Source organism: Apodemus sylvaticus, chromosome 10 (genome assembly GCF_947179515.1).
Source record: "Apodemus sylvaticus chromosome 10, mApoSyl1.1, whole genome shotgun sequence".
NCBI classification, from domain to species: domain Eukaryota; kingdom Metazoa; phylum Chordata; class Mammalia; order Rodentia; family Muridae; genus Apodemus; species Apodemus sylvaticus.
Genome location: NC_067481.1, coordinates 110,001,524 through 110,020,634, shown reverse-complemented (window position 1 = coordinate 110,020,634; position 19,111 = coordinate 110,001,524). Strand labels below are relative to the sequence as shown.

Here is a 19,111-nt window from a genome sequence, read left to right as displayed (position 1 = left end):
TATCAGAAAATCTAATTTTGTGTCTTTTATGCTTTAGGGTGTATCCAGCAAACATTCAAAGATAACTGAGACATTTTAATACAATTCTGTTATGCATATTGGCACATGCTATTTTAATGTTCTTTGGATGATTAGCTGCTAGACCCATTCTATTTCCTGGCTCTTTGAAACAATGCAGCCATAATCATGCATGTGCAAGTATTTGTGTGGAATTGGTTTGTCAATTAAATTCTGCTGGCCTATAGTTTAGGCAGAATGTAGGACGTGGGGCATACCCGAAGCAGAAAGGATTTAGGGACAGTGCTGATTGGACAATTCGCCTCGGAATATGTCACAAGACAGACATATGGTATCTGAGGAAAGGTAACCAGACACACAGCAGAATATGAATTAGAATAAATGGGTTAATTTTTGTTATGATCAAGTCAGAAATTAGCCTAACTATATGACTAGAGTATTTGTAAATATATGTTGAGTTTGAGTCTTATTCCTGGGAGCGTGGGGCTGGGAGGAAGAACCAAACTTAACTTCTACTGGGCTGGCTGCCTCTGCTCAGATGAAAGCCAGCAACAAACTGAGTAGAAGACAGGGATATATACCTGTTCTTTGGGTTGGGCACAAATCTTTGAAGATAGGGATTGTTGGGATTTCGACTTGTGTGTTTGGGCTACTCTGTTAGGATGGAGTGTGGATGGGGAAGACTGAGGCCTGCCTGGAGGGCAGTAAGAGTGTTCTCTACATGGAAATTGGCAGTTGGAGGTGCTCAGGGGAGGTTTGCCACTCCTATGCCTCAAGCAATTTACACACATATCTGACACTGCTTGAGTGGCCAAGAACAGAAAGTAGATATTCAAAATACTTAAGTGATATCAATCCTACAGATCTAAAAATGCATGCATAAATAAATAAATGTAACAGTTTAGTTGGTTCTTATGATATTCTGATATACTTATAAATCAGTGCCTCATTTAGCCATCAGAGGAGATTTTTCATGTATCTGATGGGAGCAAATACAAACAATCAGACATTATGAGATAGAGAGACAGAGATACATACAGAAAGAATAATAGACAGACAGACACACATAAAGAGAGAGAGAGAGAGAGAGAGAGAGAGAGAGAGAGCAGCACATACCACTCCATATGAGATATCTCTATTAAATACTCCTCCTTAGAATTAAGAAGATCCTGAAGTAGAAAAATAAGAATAAATAATATACTTTCCATAAGATAGACTAGATACAAGGAGAACAAAGCCTTTTAAGTCAACTGATCAAAGCTTATTTGTATACACAGACACTGAGGCAGCAAAAATGGGATGTACTGGGGTATGCAAACAAGTCTTCCCCAAGCCTATCTTTCAGTTTAGTATTTTTATGGGACTCCTGAATGTGCAAAACTATGTCTCAGTTTCTTGTGTCTTCTCCTAAGCTCTTTTCTTTTGTTGGTTTGCCAAGTCTTACTGTGTTGAGCTTTTCTGTTTGGTAGCCTAAGTTTCATTATCAAATTAAATATACAGATCTAGAAGAGAACCCCCTTCCTGAAATTATTTGCTGGTCTCCAAACCTTTATCCCTTTAGCAACCCATATCAAACAAACAAACCAACAAATGTTAAGTATCTTAGATGAGAGGTAGAGAGATGCTTTAGTGATTAAGAGCATGTACTGCTCTTGCAGAAGATCCAACTTTAGTTTCTAGTACCTCATAAGATGGCTCACAACCATGAAAGTTGAAAGAGTACTTTGCCTTACAGAAACTTTGTAATTTTATGAGGTCCCATTTGTCAATTCTTGATCTTAGAGCATACGCTATTGGTGTTCTGTTCAGGAACTTTCCCCCCCTGTACCAATGTCCTCAAGGTTCCTCCCCGGTTTCTTTTCTATTAGCTTCATAGTGTCTGGCTTTATGTTTAGATCCTTGATCCATTTGGAGTTGAGCTTAGTACAAGGAGACAAGGATGGATCAATTCACATTCTTCTGCATGCTGAACTCCAGTTGAAGCAGCACCATTTGTTGAAAAGGCTAGGTTTTTTCCATTGGATGTTTTGAGCCCCTTTGTCAAGGATCAAGTGGCCATAGGTGTGTGGGTTCATTTCTGGATCTTCAATCCTGTTCCATTGACCTGTCTGTCACTGTACCAGTACCATGCAGTTTTTAACACTATTGCTCTGTAGTATTGCTTGAGGTCAGGGATATTGATTCCCCCAGAATTTCTTTTATTGTTGAGAATAGTTTTAGCTATCCTGGGGTTTTTGTTATTCCAGATGAATTTGAGAATTGCTCTTTCTTACTCTATGAAGACTTGAGTTGGCATTTTGATGGGTATTGCTTTTGGCAAAATGTCCATTTTAACTATATTAATCCTGCTGATCCATGAGCATGGGAGGTTTTTTCCATTTTTTGAGGTCTTCTTCCATTTCCTTCTTCAGAGTCTTGAAGTTCTTGGCATACAGATCTTTCACATGTTTGGTAATTAGAAACAATGAATTCATGAAATTCTTAGGCAAATGGATGGAGCTGGAGAACATCATACTGACTGAGGTAACCCAGTCTCAAAGATCAATCATGGTATGCACTCACTAATAAGTGGATATTAGCCTAGAAAACTGGAATACCCAGCACATAATCCACACATCAAATGAGGTACAAGAAGAATGGAGGAGTGGCCCCTTGTTCTGGCAAGACTCAGTGTAGCAGTATAGCACAAAACCAGAACAGGGAAATGGGAAGGGGTGGGGGGGAGAACAGGGGGAGAGAAGGGGGCTTATGGGACTATCGGGGAGTAGGGGGGGCCAGAAAAGGGGAAATCATTTGAAATGTAAATAAAAAATATATCGAATAAAAAAAAGAACGTGGAAGGTAACATAGAGCAACATCGGAAATTGTCTTCCGACCTCCACATTTGCATGCTGTGTGCACATATCCACCCATTGTTTAGGTGACATTCCATACTGTATATGAAGGTGCATCTCGGTATTTTCAATTGTTAAATCTGTACTGACAAAGAGCTAAGTGATGGCAGGAGTTTGATGCTATCATTTCTGAACCATCACTGTATTTTAGATTTTACATTTTGTTGATCTATAGCTGCTCAAAACATGAGTGTCTTTGCCTGGTGGCAACCCAAGAGATACTCTGGCACTATCTTACTGCTGATTGCTAATTATAAATATCTGACAGCTAATAGGCAAGTCAAAAAAGAAAACAAACAAACAAACAAAAAAAAACTACTGGGATTGACCAGGGCAGGAGACAGACAGAGGGGAGAAAAGCAGATGCAGGAGTATGAAAAGATACTGATGGAAGCAGAAGATAGGGAACAGAACTGTAAACAGTGAGAACCAAATGGGTAGGTAGATTGTTGTACAACTTGAAGTAAGTTGAAATGAGCTATCCCATCAAAATGCCTACAGCTTTGACCTATCCAGAAATCTATGTTTTATTTATCCTGGGAGCTGCTCTGTGAAAAGCCCTGTTTTCACCCATGCTCACAACAATACACACCTGCAAAACAGTATGTGATGCAGCTTCTTGGGTGTAAGGATTATTAAACTGATGGACAATCTCATGGTTTCCTACATAGAAGAATCCAAGGAAGCTTCCACCCCTCTTCCAAACACAGTTGACCTTCCTGCCTAACAAGTGTAGCCCAGCCTTCTCACATCTCTCTCTTGCTCAAATACCCTTTGAGCCTTGGTAACAGGCTCTCAGGGCAGCAATAGAGCCTCTGAGAACAAAGTCTTTGATTTATTGGTTGTGCTGCATGCAGAGAGGCAGAGGAGGCCCACACAGAACTAAGTACACATGTATGAATGCTCACATCTACAAGCATAATCTCTCACTCATGGAGACCCTCATCTCTGTACATACTCATGTTTAACACACAATTGGAGAAACCTCCCGTGACAGAGAGGCACATGTAGACACACATACTGCAAAATGGTTGTTTACAATTGTATAGCCATTTTCTCTACTGTACACTTGAGAAGCTGCCCTGAGTCACCATGAAACCAGACTTGTATGTTAGTTCATGATAACTGTGGCATCCACTGCTTCCTCCTTTTCCTGGACTTCCATCAACCACTGTCCAATCATGTTCTCTTTCAGATATCTCTGGATAAAATGGCTAAGGGTCCTGGAATGCCAACTGCAGGACCAGTGTGTTGACCAGTCTTTCAGCCTGGTACATCTATCAAGAAAGCCATGTCACAGATGGAGGTAGATGCATAGTGCTCTCACAAGGCAGAGAGGGGAGAGGCACTCAACAGTAAGTGACAGGCATGCCACTTACCTCATTCAGCTTAGAATCTCTGTCTCCTCAGTTGGCTCCAGTCAGTCTGTGGAGAACTCCATCTGGCTGCTCCCTCGGAATCTCTCTTGACCGTATAATGGCAAGTCGCCTAAGAGATCACGACAATACAGGTTGTGAGCAATGAATATTTCTTTATTGTCACCTGTGCCTTTGTGTAACTATTTAGTATCTTTTAGCTTCTGGCAGCTATAATGGTGATTTGTGGGGTTTGGATCTTCAGAACTTGAGCATGCTATATCATTAACTCTGGTCTAAATAGAACATCAACATCACTGTCATTCAAAGCTCAGTGAGGTTGAGGCAAGAAAATCATGTGGCTAGCTTGCCTTATATGGATATCCTACCTCACAAACTGTATGATTGTCATTCAGGAATGTCATTGTACCTGACACCTCACAGACTACAAATGTTCTTATTATGCTAACAGGAAAATGCCAGCAGCAAGGAGGATAAACTGCTCTTTAAATGTGTTAATGAAATCACCTGAGAGGTTCCTTGCTTGTGGATGGAGAATCACAAACATATCAGCACATCCCTTGTCTCCTCTCTAGAATTGGCTTTACTTGTGATCAGGTCTAACTATGTAATCCAAACTGGCTAGATGCCTGGGTATATTTCTGTCTCTATCCCAAGAAGCAGGACTTGAGATGTAAGGCAGAATAGCATACTTTTTGTCTTCTGGGTGACTTATCTGATTACCTTGAACCTTATTGAAAATGAAAGGAAAGATATTAGCAACTTTCTACCTAAACGATCATGAAGTTCAGAACATTTGTTCCTTCTTCATTGCTGAATTTCCGCATCCCAAGTTCCTTCAGACACTGTTTAAATTTTGCATTTAACTGAGCCCAAAACATATATACGTAGTTTATCCCAGTCACACTAAACTCCTAGAGCAATTCCTGAGGGGCCTATGCTCAGGACGCTAAACAATAGGAAAATCGGCAAGATTTTCTATCTTTTATTATCTCTAACAGGTCCTCAACTTGTAGCCACAAGGTCTCCCCAGAAAACACATTCAGAGTCTACAACATAAATACTATTATTCTTTCTCTGGTTCAAATTAAGAAGAGCTAATGGCTGAGTAGGAAGTCCATACACACCTGGCTAAAATATTCCATGTTCTCCTTCTCTTGCTGTCATGGGGTTTTCAGGGACTTTAAGTTTCCACTAGAACTCCACAGTCTCTACTTCCCCATGGTTTCTTTGCCTGATCCCCCACCCCACCTCCCCTTCAGAACTTGCATCAAGACTGAGGAAACCCAGGCAGGCTCATGAGCAGGTACACAGTTACAGAGTTCTATGTTCATGGATTTCTATTTTTTTCAGAAGACTTTGTGCATGTGAATTTTTGGTCTATATGTAGGTATATGAATTCATTACTAGAGCCAAGATTACCGGAGGAAATTAGAAATTGAGTACAGAACTTATGTGCAAACATATAGGTGCTTAGATCAAATAGGATCCAGATTGAATGTGGATTTTTTTTTTAGTACTGAGCCATGTCTGGAGCCTCATGTACTTTTCATAAATTAATTTGTACTCTAGAGAGCATTGGAGATCAGAATGCTTTGTGTCCTCCTCATGTTTTGATCTGGAACATTAACAAGTGATGACCTGGCCCCTCAGCCTAGTCCTATACTGATAGTACCACCTAAGTCGCCCCAGCAGCTCCTTGGAGGTCACCAGGCCAGCCAAGGCAGCGAAGATGACTGGGACAACAAGTGGGACGACATCTCCACGGTGGCCTAGGAGCCAGGCGCGCTGGGCAGCGAGTGTACCCGGACCTCGCTGGCTGGGCAGAGGCGGCCAGCAGCTACCTCTGTCCACATGCTTGGACCTGTTGCTGGGCTCACGCAGCGTCTCAGTGCCCCCGCTGTAGCAAGCTTCTGGAGCCAATAGCCACACTTGCCCTTATTTAACATGAACAGGAAGTAAAAGTAATCGTTATTCATTTTCCTTAGATTTCCATTCCTTCCCAAAGATCTCCATCAGCTTATGCACTAAGATAACTCCCAAAATGTTATAGAAGCACCCTTTGCTTTATGAAGGCAGTGTTTCTCTCACTCCCCCAGGTATGTCCAATATTCTACCTTGATATTGTCTGTTCTCTCTTAGACATCAGTCGTAAAATCAAGCTTCAATCGGCTGTAAACATTTTTAGATGCCTCTGAACATTTTTATCTAATCCATAATAACCTCCTTCCCTATAATAGTGAAGTGGCTACTTTTTGGTCGTTTCTTTTCTCTACCCTGCTCATATAATACAAATATTAAAATTATATATTTAGTGACTATAATTCTCGCCAAAACATATGACGTCTTTCAAAGAATATGTAGAGAGACACCAGCATTTATGTGGAAAGCCTATGAGACCCATGAGATTCAAAGTCAGGAGGAACAGCAGCCAATGGTTGTCATTGCATACTTCAAACACTAATGTGAAGATATGTTACAAAATAATAGCAACTAAATTTTGAGATGGACAAACTGAAAGGAAATTAACATGTCTGGAAAGTAGTTCCTGTCTAATTAGAATTAATGTTCAAATATTCAGAAATATATTCCAAAGAACACAATATGTGTTGTAACTATAACAATTTGAAGAAAACCAGGGAGTTCTTAGGTTTAGGGTCTACAAAAAAGAATGACCAATTCTTTTTAAAAATATTTGTAGTCATGGTGGTTAAAACAATTGGGTTGCATATAAAACAATGCTCAAGCATAACCTGGACACTTTTTTTTGGTAAGATTTACAGAAATTGTTCTCCTGTATGCTTAAAGCATACCTCCCTTCATATAATAATGTTGTTTCTACAGAAGATTGGTACCGAATATGGCTTGAATGTCTACCTTTTCAAGAAACCACTACTGAGTTGAGAGTTAGTTCATATGATCTAGAGGAATAAATAGAGAACACTTCCTGATATGATTAAGCTATCATGAGAAACAAATTACTTATAAAAAAATACCTTTTTGGTGGAGCTTGGAAGGGAGAACCTTTGAATAAACTCGAATTTTGTCTTTCTAGTCCTGAATAGCAAACTGGTGACTAAGGTTGGTAGTCAACCTACTGAAGTCCGAGGATTCTGTAGCAGTCAGGATGAAGAACCATTGTGATGTCAGTATTCTAAGGGCCATGACAACGGACAAAAGGCACATGCATTTCTTTCCCTTACACTTAGTGGCTTTAAATTTGAGCCATACATCTTTGTAAGGAATGACATATTTTCACAACCATATATATACTGATAGCTACTCTTTCGGTAATTCATTACTCTACCCTGCTCATATAATTTAAATATTAAAAAATATTATGTGAATATCAAACTGTTCAAAACATATGACATATTGTTCAAAGAATATGTAGATAGACACCAGCTTTTATGTAGAAAGCATTTGTGAGCCATGAGATTAGAGGAGTCGATAGGAACAGCAGTCAATGGTTATCATCACACACATCAAACAATAATGTAAAGAAATTTTACAAAAATAATACCAATTTAGTTTCATGATATTAAATATTAAAAGTAAATGAACATATGTGGAAGATGATTCCTTTTTATGAATTAACATTAAATCTTTTAAACTTTTTAAAAAACACAATGTATTTAGGAAAAAAATAACAATTTGGGGAAAACTGAAGCATTCATAAATTTTAGGTTGAAGTTTGACCAGTTTACAAGAAAAGTTTGTGTTTTAATGGGTAAAAACAAATTTGATAGTCTAGAAAATACTACTGTCTTATGTTCATGGTAGGTAATTTTTGAAGACTTATAGAAAGCATTCTCCTGGAACAAAAAGCATAGCACTCCTTAATAACTTTGTTTCTTTAGGGAACTGGTACTGAATATTGCTACTGAGTAACTTTCCATGAAGACACTGCCAAGTTAAAAGCTAGTTTTCTAGATCTGGAGAATCAAGATAGAACACTTCCTGATTCCATTAGACTATCATAAGAATCAAATTAGTTATTATATACATACATTTACAGTGCAGCCTGGAATCGAGAACCAATCAATGGATGTGAAATGATCACTTTCCTTCTTGGCACTAAATACCAAACTGAAGACTGCAGTTGGTAAGCCAACCACTGAAGTCTGAGGATTCTTTAGTAGCCAGGGTGACAGGCCTGCAGTAAAACAAGGATAGTCCCGTCACCGACATGTTTGTATGTGAGGATAGCACCACATTCCTGAACTTATCAAAATGACAGATTGGCAAAAGGATACCTGATTCAATAGTTGTTACTTTCAAGCACATTTTAATTCCTTTGCATTAGGCAAAAGAGAGGCAGTAAAACTAAGGAAGCAATTGTATAATGAGAGAAGCGAAGGTAGAAGAGAGAAATGAAGTTTAAGAAAGAGGAATCGGGGAATAAGAACAAACTAACCTTGTACTAAGGCTATTAGGTAAATGTCTATCAGCCAAACAGGCACAGGAGTCATAACTCAACACCCTTCTCTGACCCAAACACTAAATGTAGCAGCAAAGTAGCATTACAGTTCCTAAGGATGGATAAATAAGATGTCAGAGGTGCTCCAGGGAATCGCATCAGTGGTTTCAATAAGTAACTTCCTACAATTTAACATTATTCTTCCTTTATAGAGAGAAATGAAAAACTGATGGACTTAATTAAAGGAAAACAAAAGGATATTATATTGTTGTTAAAGGATCAATTCTTTTTCTTAATTAGAATGATGATTAATAAGCGGAGAATTTGATTTCTGAACTCCCTGGTTTGAGTGAGGCATTGTTTCCCTGTAGTACTCCCATTAAGGAGGGCTCTGACTGCAGAAGGAGACAACACTCTCTCATCCCCACACACCATGGCACAAAACGCTGTGCGCTGTGTCCCATTGAGAGGACCCAGTACTCTGCCCTCACCTATGCCAAGTCCAGTCATAAGTGTTACACTGGAAGGTGGAGCAAGCGTACACTATGAAATGTGTGAGGTTTCCGACAGGGAAGGTACAAATTGAAAAAACAATCAATACTTTTTTTTCCTATTCTCTAAACTTCCTTTTAAGCCCAGGGAGGGAGACATGGTACAGGAAAGGCTCAGGGGGAACTGTGGGCCGCAGTCACAGCTCCCACACCATCTTAGTGATGTCATAGCACATACTCTTTCTTTTTCCCAGGATAATTTTTTCCATCCTGTTTCCCTCTGTATTCTTTATCAGTTTGTCTTCTAAGATACTCCTGCTTTTTGTTTTGTTTATACAACAGAACCTAAAGGCTGCTGTTCCTGCTCTGCCCCTCTTCCTTTACTTCTCTTAAGCTTATTAGAAGTCAAAGTTCCTCCAAAGGGTATTTGACTCCTCTTGCCTCTAATCCCAGGTGCTTCAGTGGATGAGGGGAACCACGCAAAATGTGGACACCAGCTGCTCTTCTGCAAATAAGAATGGCATCAGCTCTGGCAGATGTGTGTGACATCAATCATTTCCTACGACCCCAAACACTCTTCTGGCCAAAGCCTGGAGAACCGTGGTTAGTCACCAGCAAACATGTGTCATGAAAGGCATGAGCATGTCTGCACATGGAACAAAGCCCATGCTTCCACACACATCACATTAGATGCCAAATCTTCCAAAGGAAAGAACTCCTGGGACAGTTATGTCCAATGTTCCTTCAATAACAAAGAACAGTGAGTTCTAGAGAAAATGGGTTTCACTGAAAAAGGTATTCCCATGATTCACCAATTCAGTTTTCCTTACTGCACAGAGTTCTCTCTATATACTCTGGGGGAAAGGAGTTCACACCTAAAATAATTTATCCACCATAGTTCACTTATGAATACAGGGTAAAGGCAAAGGCAAGCTCCAATTTCCTCTCCTTATACTTTATATATATTCTCATACACATTACCAAGTTAGCTATGGACAGGCATTACCTACATGCTAACTGAAGACTGACCAGAGCCATGTCCACTGTGTCTTCCTTTAAATAAGTGTGTGCAATGTGTAAGTTGGAAAAGAAGAAACCCTAGGGTTTTGCTTTTCACTGAAGTATGTGACGCCATCTCACTATCTGTAACGGGCTGTTCCTTTGGAATCAGCTCCTGTGTCACAGCGACCTGGCAAACTTGAATGCTTTCACTATCACTGGAATCCTTGCAATCCTGCCTTGGCTGTGACCCATTCATGTTTGTCCCAACTTCCCAGAGATGTCTTGCTCAGCATCTAATTAGTAAGGGAAGAATCGTCATGGCGCTTATCCCTGACATAGGCGTAGGACGCTATGTTGTGGTGGAAGCCTAAGTCTGTCCTGTTACATTAATCAATTTCCATAAAGCTACTTGGTTACAGATAACAGAGATATTGAAAGAAGTAATTTCAAAATGATCCCCAACTATGCTTAAATTCATTTGAAGTGCTACGTGCTGGAAATAAGCTTTAAACTGGTGAATGAGTTTATTCGCGTGTATACACATCTGAGGATCTATTTGTGCATGTTTCATTACAATAACTCACATGTGGAATATCATACATACAAGGCCTACGCCATTCCCATTTCATTATACAGTATGCAGAGCTGTTAGTGAGGCCTGCATGTTCACACCAAGTTGGAAGTAAAGGCTGACACACAAGGACTCACCTCTTTACCACGATTTCTAATCCAATACTGCTATGACAATTATCCAAATATTCCTACTTGTGTGCTACAGTATTAAAGTGAATGTCAAGGCTTACATTTTAATTTCAATATGTACCTATCATTAACAGTTCAAAATAAAGCACATCATCTCTCAAGTTAGAGGAACTGAGAGGTGGCAGCATGCTAATTCAACAAGCTAAAACTATTTGCCACCAAATATAAACACCTATTTTAACATAAAGGTAAGTTTTGTCAAGTTAATCCTTTTTAAGTAAGCTGTGATTACCCAAATACACCAACTATAAGAAGGAAATACTAAAAAGGAAGAGAGAAAAAATAGAGAGGGAAACCTAGAAATGGATGCTGCCTCACAATGGAAGTCATTTTCAAAGGCCATTAACTATCAACTGCCTTATTCGTAGCTCTGATTAAATAAGACTATTCATCCTATGTCAAAGGGATGTGTCCAGTTTTGAGGAGAAGCTTTAGAATAAAAATATATTGCATGAACTTCAAAGAACAACCAAGCCACCCACAGCACATATTTTAGATATGTGACAAACAAGAAATACTATATATGAATCTTTAAAATTGTTAGAGATGTTTAAATTTTTTTGGGAGGGTTAGAAACCAGAAAAGAAAACACACATCATTTCCATTTTGACTACAAATCCTATGACTGGAACTGCGTTTGTCCTCATGAATTGAAAATACTAAAAGACTACTGGAAGAAAAATTTGTATTGAGCACTCTTGTAAATGATTTCCAAAAATATTATTATATATTTCTTATATATCTTTTAATCATTTCTCGGAAGTACTAGGTTTTATACTAGTCAAAAAGTTTACTCTGTCATATCTCTGGTGAGCAGACGGTCTGGTAGTAATGTAAATCACTGATATAATTTTTAGCTTTCTCGATTTTGTCCCTCACCTATCTAGGAACTGATTTCTCTGGTGATAACTAACACATCATGCTAATGAGAGAATCTAATACACAACAGAAAAATGTCACTACTAATAATATTTGCATGAAGTTAAATAAAGCAACTGTAAAAGAATGTCAGACAGTTGTTCTTTAATAAGACACAGTTTCACAATGAAATTATGTTGTTAATTTTGTTACATCATTGGGTGAATCCTAAATTACTCCATAATGATGCAAGGCGTCATTTATAATTCTAACTTGGTATCTCACTCTACTCTGAAAAGAGACCTTATTAAGGGATATGCATTTTATTTGAAACAGGTTAAGTATACCTGAGCAATAATAAAAGGTATAAACACCTCTGGTAATATGGGAAAAGTACACTATCACCATTATCTGCACAGTGTCATTTCTTAAAAAGATTTCAATTAGATCGAACTATACCTGCTCTTAGGGGAAGCTATAAGGATTTTATTTGCTACTGTCTCAAATACACAAACGTACAAATTATGTAGAAAAAACAGCTTTCAAAGTATGATTAAAAAAAACAAAACAACCTTCCAAAAGCAAGCTCCTTTCTCCTACCACCCCCATCTGTCTTTTTAACAACACCTTAAGAGAGTATCCTGAGAAAAATAACCTTTGAGGTTTTAAGAGATAAGGAAAAGGAGAAAATGGTTTTGGACATTATCAACTCATAACTGAATCCAGAACTCTCAGTTACAAAAGTCAACAGCTACACAAGTCAACAGCTACACCTCTCAAGTATCTTGCTACAAGAAAATATTATTTTTCTAAACAACAATAACAACAACAAATCATATTGATTTTTAGAGGAATAATCTTTGATTTTAGGGAAAATAGTGTAAGGTAGAGAGATGAAGTCAGGAAGTCCCATTTAAAGCTTTAAGGGGAACAGACTTAACTCCACTGAGTCTGAGTCCAATCATTTGCTAATGTTAGATAAAGGAAAGATTTACAGTTAAGGAAATCTAACTTTGTTCAGGGGAAATGCAAGATACAGACTGTCCCATGCCTCTGCCTAGCTTACGTTTAGAAGACACAGACCTAGATTCTTCAAATTCAGCGTTCATCCGATTCCCAAGCATACATTTTTCTGTAGCTAACATCATATGTGGTGAGTTCTCTATAGCTCAGTCTTTAAACATCTTTTACTGGCTCTAGTAGTCAGTTTTGTCCAATGCTACCAAGATATTCAAGGAAATATTAATTTTTATTCTACTATAGAAAACTGTGGAAAACTGTACTTAAAAGATTTCATTCACTCTATGAGCTAAATTTTTACTCAGAGATTAAAATAATCAAGCAGAAAAGCCTCTTTTATCCTAAACAATTATATATAGAGAATTGTACATATTTGATTAAATTAGAAAAAAAACCTTTTTATCTTTAGCAAAAGGTGGCTTAATGTGGATATTGAAACTATTATTCTTCAAAACTGTTGACTTTTAAGAGAGCATTTCAGGAATCATTCCCTCCCCCACCCCATCCCCCATGGACACACTCTGTCCCACTCACACTGAACCAGCACTGCTGACCCACTACCCATAAGGAAAACAAAAACATTAGGCATGCACAGCACAGGCTTATATTTAGGCAGATTTTGAATTTAAGACTACACACTCTGAAATGGCATCTTGAAAGAGAAAGAAAAGTACATCTACACATGTAAACATATACTCTTCTTAGATGACTTCCAAAATGCACAAAAGGTAAACATTTAGTAACTCTGAAAGTAAATGGGAAGCTAAGCATCACTAACAACACCAAAACAACAACAACCACACACAAAAAACCAAAATAATAGCAAACTACAGCTAAATGGTTGATTACAATACTTTTTAAGTTTGTGATTTTCATCCTTTGTCATAGTGTTCTCTGTCATAATCTGTTCATCAAGCATAAAGGCCTTCCCTGTGTCTATTCTCACAGGCACCAAGGCTCACAGTCCACATACATTCATACAGGTACACAAGCAAACACACAGAAAACACCACAGTGAGCTGATCATACAAGTTTCTCTATGAGGAATTTAAATTATTTTCCTAATTCTGACCTATTTTTATGTAATTTGCTTTTATTTCTTTTAGTCCTAAATGTTTTGCATCACTTAAAGTCTCCTTAGATGCAAATCTACTTGGAAATGGGCTCTTGCCAAAGCAGCAATCTAACACATCTATGTGGTTCAATAGCCATTTATCAATTGATCATTATCTCTATCTGTTTTATTAACTCTTTTTTCACTAGAGGGAAAAACCTAAAGCAATCTAATCTTTCACAGCATGCATGTACATACACACAACTCAAGGAAAACCCGGATTGGTGATATCTAAATTTTAAAGTGGGGCACAAGTTATTCGATTCTAAGGTTAGTGAAAACACACACTGTTCCAACCACAAGAGAGCCACCCAGACAGAAAAGTGCTTCAGAAAAACATCTCGAAAAGTGTTCTGCAGAGACAAGCAGCATCTCTGTCAGACAAGAAAGGAACTTTTCAGTGTGAAAAAAACAAAAAAAAAGGATTGCACATAAAGAGTTGCTTACTGGGCTTATGTTGATTGCATTTAAATCTCAGCTTACTGGATCAGTAGTTATCAGGGTCCCTCTGCAGGATGTCAAATACACCTTATTCAAATACATTTCTCCTATCTAAAACTGGCTGATAAAACTGTTTACCAATTAAATGTTCAAGAGCAGGGCTTTATGCACTTTCTTGGGCAATTGTTATTTCTAAACTTGTGGCAGTTTACAGCCTTTAAAGTAGTTTTATTTCATTACCAAACATTTTAAAATCTACCCCAAAGTATTCAATTTCCGCGAACTCTTACATACAAAAGAGCAGTTGCAGTTATTTTAAAGGAGTGGGGCAAGACCAATCTTTAAACAGCTGCCATCTACTTAACATCCCAGTATATTTGTTAGTACTACTTTGGTGCTGCATGGAAGATAAACTAACTCTTGCTTTGTATGGGTTTGGGGTAGGCTTCTGAAAAGAGGAAAGTTTCTGGGTTGTTTCCCCTTTGCCTCCACTTAACCCTCGCTCCCCCCGCGGAGCCTGAGAGCCTGCAATTGTGCAAGAGGAGCCGGGCACACAGGGCGCAAATCACCGAGCACTGCGGGTGATTAATGATCCCTCTGCTGCTGCCCTGGCGCTCTCCAGGCAGCTCTCCCTGCAGGGCAGCAGCCGAGCTGCGGGCGGCGGCTGAGCGAGAAGCGGCTCTGGGAGAACGCAGGGGCCGCGCCCAGTGTGAGTGCACCGTGCAGGGCGGCGGGCAGGTGACAAGCCGAGCTGGCTGCACCAGGGCCAGGGGAGCACGGGGGAGAGCGAAGGCACCGAGCCACCGAGAGCCGGAACGGAGGCCGAGAGCAAGCCTGAGTGCAACCTGCCGCCCTTGGCCTGACCCGGCCGGCAGGGAAGCCTGCACAGCCTCGCTCGGGTCTGAGTCCAGCTGCTCCAGACACCAGAAGTCAAACCCGCTGCTGTGAGGGGCCCGCGCTTTATGACTGTTCAGTTGCAAGACCTACTTCGAGACAGCAGACACTTTGACCAAGTCTTTCACAGTCAGAAAGATACATTTGTTGAGTGGCCTTTTCTCTTTTTCGCGGGAAACAAAGAAATAAATTAAGGCAGGGCTCAGGCTGTACAAGGTGAAACTTTGCAACAAATGCCTTTGCTTTCTCTAACTTCGATGTCCTTTCTCCCCTTTGCCTTCAAAAGCCCTTGGGGAAGCCATGAAGTAACACTGCACATTCCAGTAACACAGAAATGACAATATATATATATATATATATATATATATATATATATATATATATATATATATATATATATATATATATTAATTTCAAAAACATTTAGAAAGAAAAGTAGCAGGAAGAAAAGGGCACATAACAACTCGAGGTTTCTTTAAAAAAAAAATGAAAGAAAAAGTAACTTACCTGTTGGGACATTCTGAATAAGAGGTTAGTATCAGCATTTTGCCATGTCCCCATGAACCCTGGTCCAGCCGCAGTCGTTCTGGCTCCGAACTGCATGGAGTTGTCAGTACAGGAGTCTCTTAAAGTCAAGTCTCTTGCCCTCTTTGGCTCTCTGTCTCTCTGTGTGTCTCTTTCTCTCACATCCACTTCTGCCTCTTCTGACTGAAAAGTGAAGGTGGATTTTTTGAGCTTCTTGGCAGCCAGTAGCAGGAGTACAGTGTAGGTAAGAAGCTGGCTGAACTGTGCATTTCATTCGGGAAGGGGGAGATCTGGGGGAGGGGGGGTCAGAGCTTCCTTCGCACCTTCTGCACAGATATCCCTATCATTTATGCATAGATTGTGACTCCCCTAGCTTGCCTCTGCTCAGTTTCACAGCTGCCTGTCAGGTGCGCAGGCAGCACTGGAGACCCAACCATCAGCTTCAAACCCTCAGCCACTGCATGTCATTGGACAGCAGATCTAGGAGTCAACTGCACTGTTCCACTGTCAGGCACCAAATGACACTGTACTAACCCCCCTCCAGATACACAGATAGACACACACACTGGTGCATACTCCACAGACTGCCACGATCACCACCCACAAGGCCAGGGAAAGCCAGGGCTCCTCCCTGGGAATTTTCGCCAACAATGCTTTCTGCTGTAACATGTTATATCCAGCACCAGTCCTTTCTTTAACACTTGCAAAACTATGACACTTAAATATTTTTAGTTAAACTGGAAGCAAGTAAAGATTCATCTGGAGGAGAACATAAAGTTTGCTTAGTGGCTTTTTAAATATTAGCTGCCACAAGTCACACCGTAATGCTGGGGCTATTTATAACCACATATAAACTCATAGGGAAAATAATATACAGAGATTTGACCTTATATTATAAAGGGTGAACAAGCAAAGCTACCAGTTAAACATGGAAGATGTACACTAAACATATGCAAAAATAAATATATATCACTTAATACCCAGCACCTCAAGCCATTAATTACCAAATGGAAGGTTAAGTAAAGAGACACTGAAGGAAGAGAAGAAAAATGAATACCTTTTCTTAAAGCTCACATGCAGAATAAAAACCTTTGTTAAAGTTCTCAGGTAAGACATCTACATCAACCTTTTAAATCATAAAAAAAAAAGGGCAAAAGATGAAGAAAAAAGAAACCTGTCCTATTTCAGGCAAAAAGTAAAGCATATAAAAATGCCATTTTTCATTTAGGACCTCTATGGAAAATTCTATAATGTTTCCCTGCCTGATGAAATATAACCCTGATAGCAGGTCATATTTTTAATTAAACCAGTTTTAAAACAAAACAACCATTTGTTAGATAGTATTTATCTCCCTTATTTATGGAAAAAGCAGAACTGAACAAAATCCGCTGTACATAAACACTGTAACTTCAAAATGGAAAGCTAAATTCATGCCATCTCATAAAAGTAGTCAGCAGGAAAAAGCCATCCTTCCTAAACTTAAAATGTAAGGAACATTAATCTTCAGTCACTTACAAATACTGAGGACAAATGTAGCACTCTGTTTGCTCCTTCTTAACGAAAGAATAACAATAAACCTTCCTCTCAGAAACAACAAAAGAAACAGAAAAGCGTTTCAATGGCAGCCTGTGTCATTAGTGGACAATGAGAAAAGATGAGCAACCGTACGCTATGTTGACACAAATGTGCCTTCCCTTCTAGAACTGACATCTCCTGAAAGCTTTTCTGTTAAACTTCCCTCCAGTTCACCACCATTAAGCACAAAAAAGTCTCAAAAGAAGCAAATTCAATATCTGAAAGGAGACTAACAAGAACCCAAAGAATTGTTGCCTTAAAATATATTAAGTCTACCTGTGGTCAATAAAAATATTCTTTCGAGGAGGAGGGCGGGAAAAGCCCCTATGAGTCAGTTGTCAACGGTGAGTGTACCTTTACTATTACCCACTTAACTCCCTCTAAAATTTGCTAGCCTCTTGATTTCTGAAGTGGCACTCAGTGCCTCAGTTAAGCTGCCTGCTCAGCTCCTGACCTTCCCACTAATGGCTGTTATTTGTGGGAGGCTTAAGGACACTGTCAACAGCAAGCTTCCTCCACGCTCCCCTCAAGCACTGTTGTATCCTCTGCCTGCATGTTCTCTCTGGCCTCTTCTGCTTCCTCTCCCTCTCTCCTAGTCCTTCCCCCTCCTTCCCCACTCTCCCTCACTCCCTCTTCCTATTTTTCCAGCCCCACCCCTTTTTCTCAGTTCTGAGATCCTCTTCTTTCCCAGGTATTTCCCCTAACCCCCACACATGTGGGCATGAACGAACGAACACACACACACACACACACACACACACACACACACACACACACCATACCATACCACACCACACCACAAGACAAAAATCAATTTTCATGCAGCAGCAAGCACCTGCAGTAATAGACTCTTTTATTAAAACTGTTATTCTACAAGACTTGAAATTCCCCAGGGATCGGGCCATGTCAAAGCCGATATAATTAACTAGAGGCTCAGCAACGGATCAATTACCAGACAAGCAAGTGATAGTGAAATCAATGAAAGATCATCGGCCACATTATCAGTGTTTCAACTCATTAGGGCAAAACTGAGAAATGTGCTCAACGCGAGCCCAAGCAAGGTGGCATTACAAAACAAAGGGCTAATTTGGAGACCCCGCTGTGAACAATCTGTAACTGAATTAGCCCTTTTCCCCCCTAAACTGCACAGCTCCATAACTAAATGTGATAGACTGAGAGAAGCAGTTTATTAAGACACCAACCCCAAGTTTATTTAGTTCATAAACTCTCTCCTAGAAAATCAATACAGTCTGTACAGGGTTATCAGGTTGACTAGCTAATACATCCAAATCTGCTATGCCCAGCCACAGTCCTCTGACAAAATGCTACCCAGAGTATGCAAACCGGTCTCTCTCAGACTGCAAGGTCTAACCAAACAAGTCTGCAGCAAAACTATTACCTAAATATTCCTGCCGTAACCACGCCTTAAAAACATCAGGATAGGGCTGGAGAGATGGCTCAGCAGTTAAGAGCACTGAGTGTTCTTTCAAAGGTCCAGAGTTCAAATCCCAGCAACCACATGGTGGCTCACAACCATCCTTAATGAGATCTGATGCCCTCCTCTGGGGAGTCTGAAGACAAATACAGTGTACTTACATATAATAAATAAATAAATCTTTAAAAAAAAACATCAGGATAGCCTCGTAAGATTCACAAGAAAAATCACAACAATTACACAGTACTGTACCTCCTAGATGGATTTTGTCAAACAAAATTTTAGT

General features: G+C 39.5%; 1 protein-coding gene across 6 annotated transcripts in view; it reads right to left on the bottom strand.

Moving 5' to 3' along the window:
• The window catches only part of LOC127695224 (eukaryotic translation initiation factor 5A-2-like), a 170,161-nt gene that overhangs the window by 20,841 nt on the left and 130,209 nt on the right, over positions 1-19,111 (bottom strand). For 3 of the 6 annotated variants that reach the window (XM_052197208.1, XM_052197207.1, XM_052197209.1), the window contains exon 4: positions 15,798-15,998. In XM_052197208.1, coding sequence (XP_052053168.1) covers positions 15,798-15,998 — 201 coding nt within the window. Of the gene's footprint in view, positions 1-4,291; positions 4,401-8,298; positions 8,445-15,797; positions 15,999-19,111 lie in introns of all 6 variants that reach the window. The other 3 variants (XR_007979919.1, XR_007979920.1, XM_052197211.1) reach the window with 2 other exon arrangements.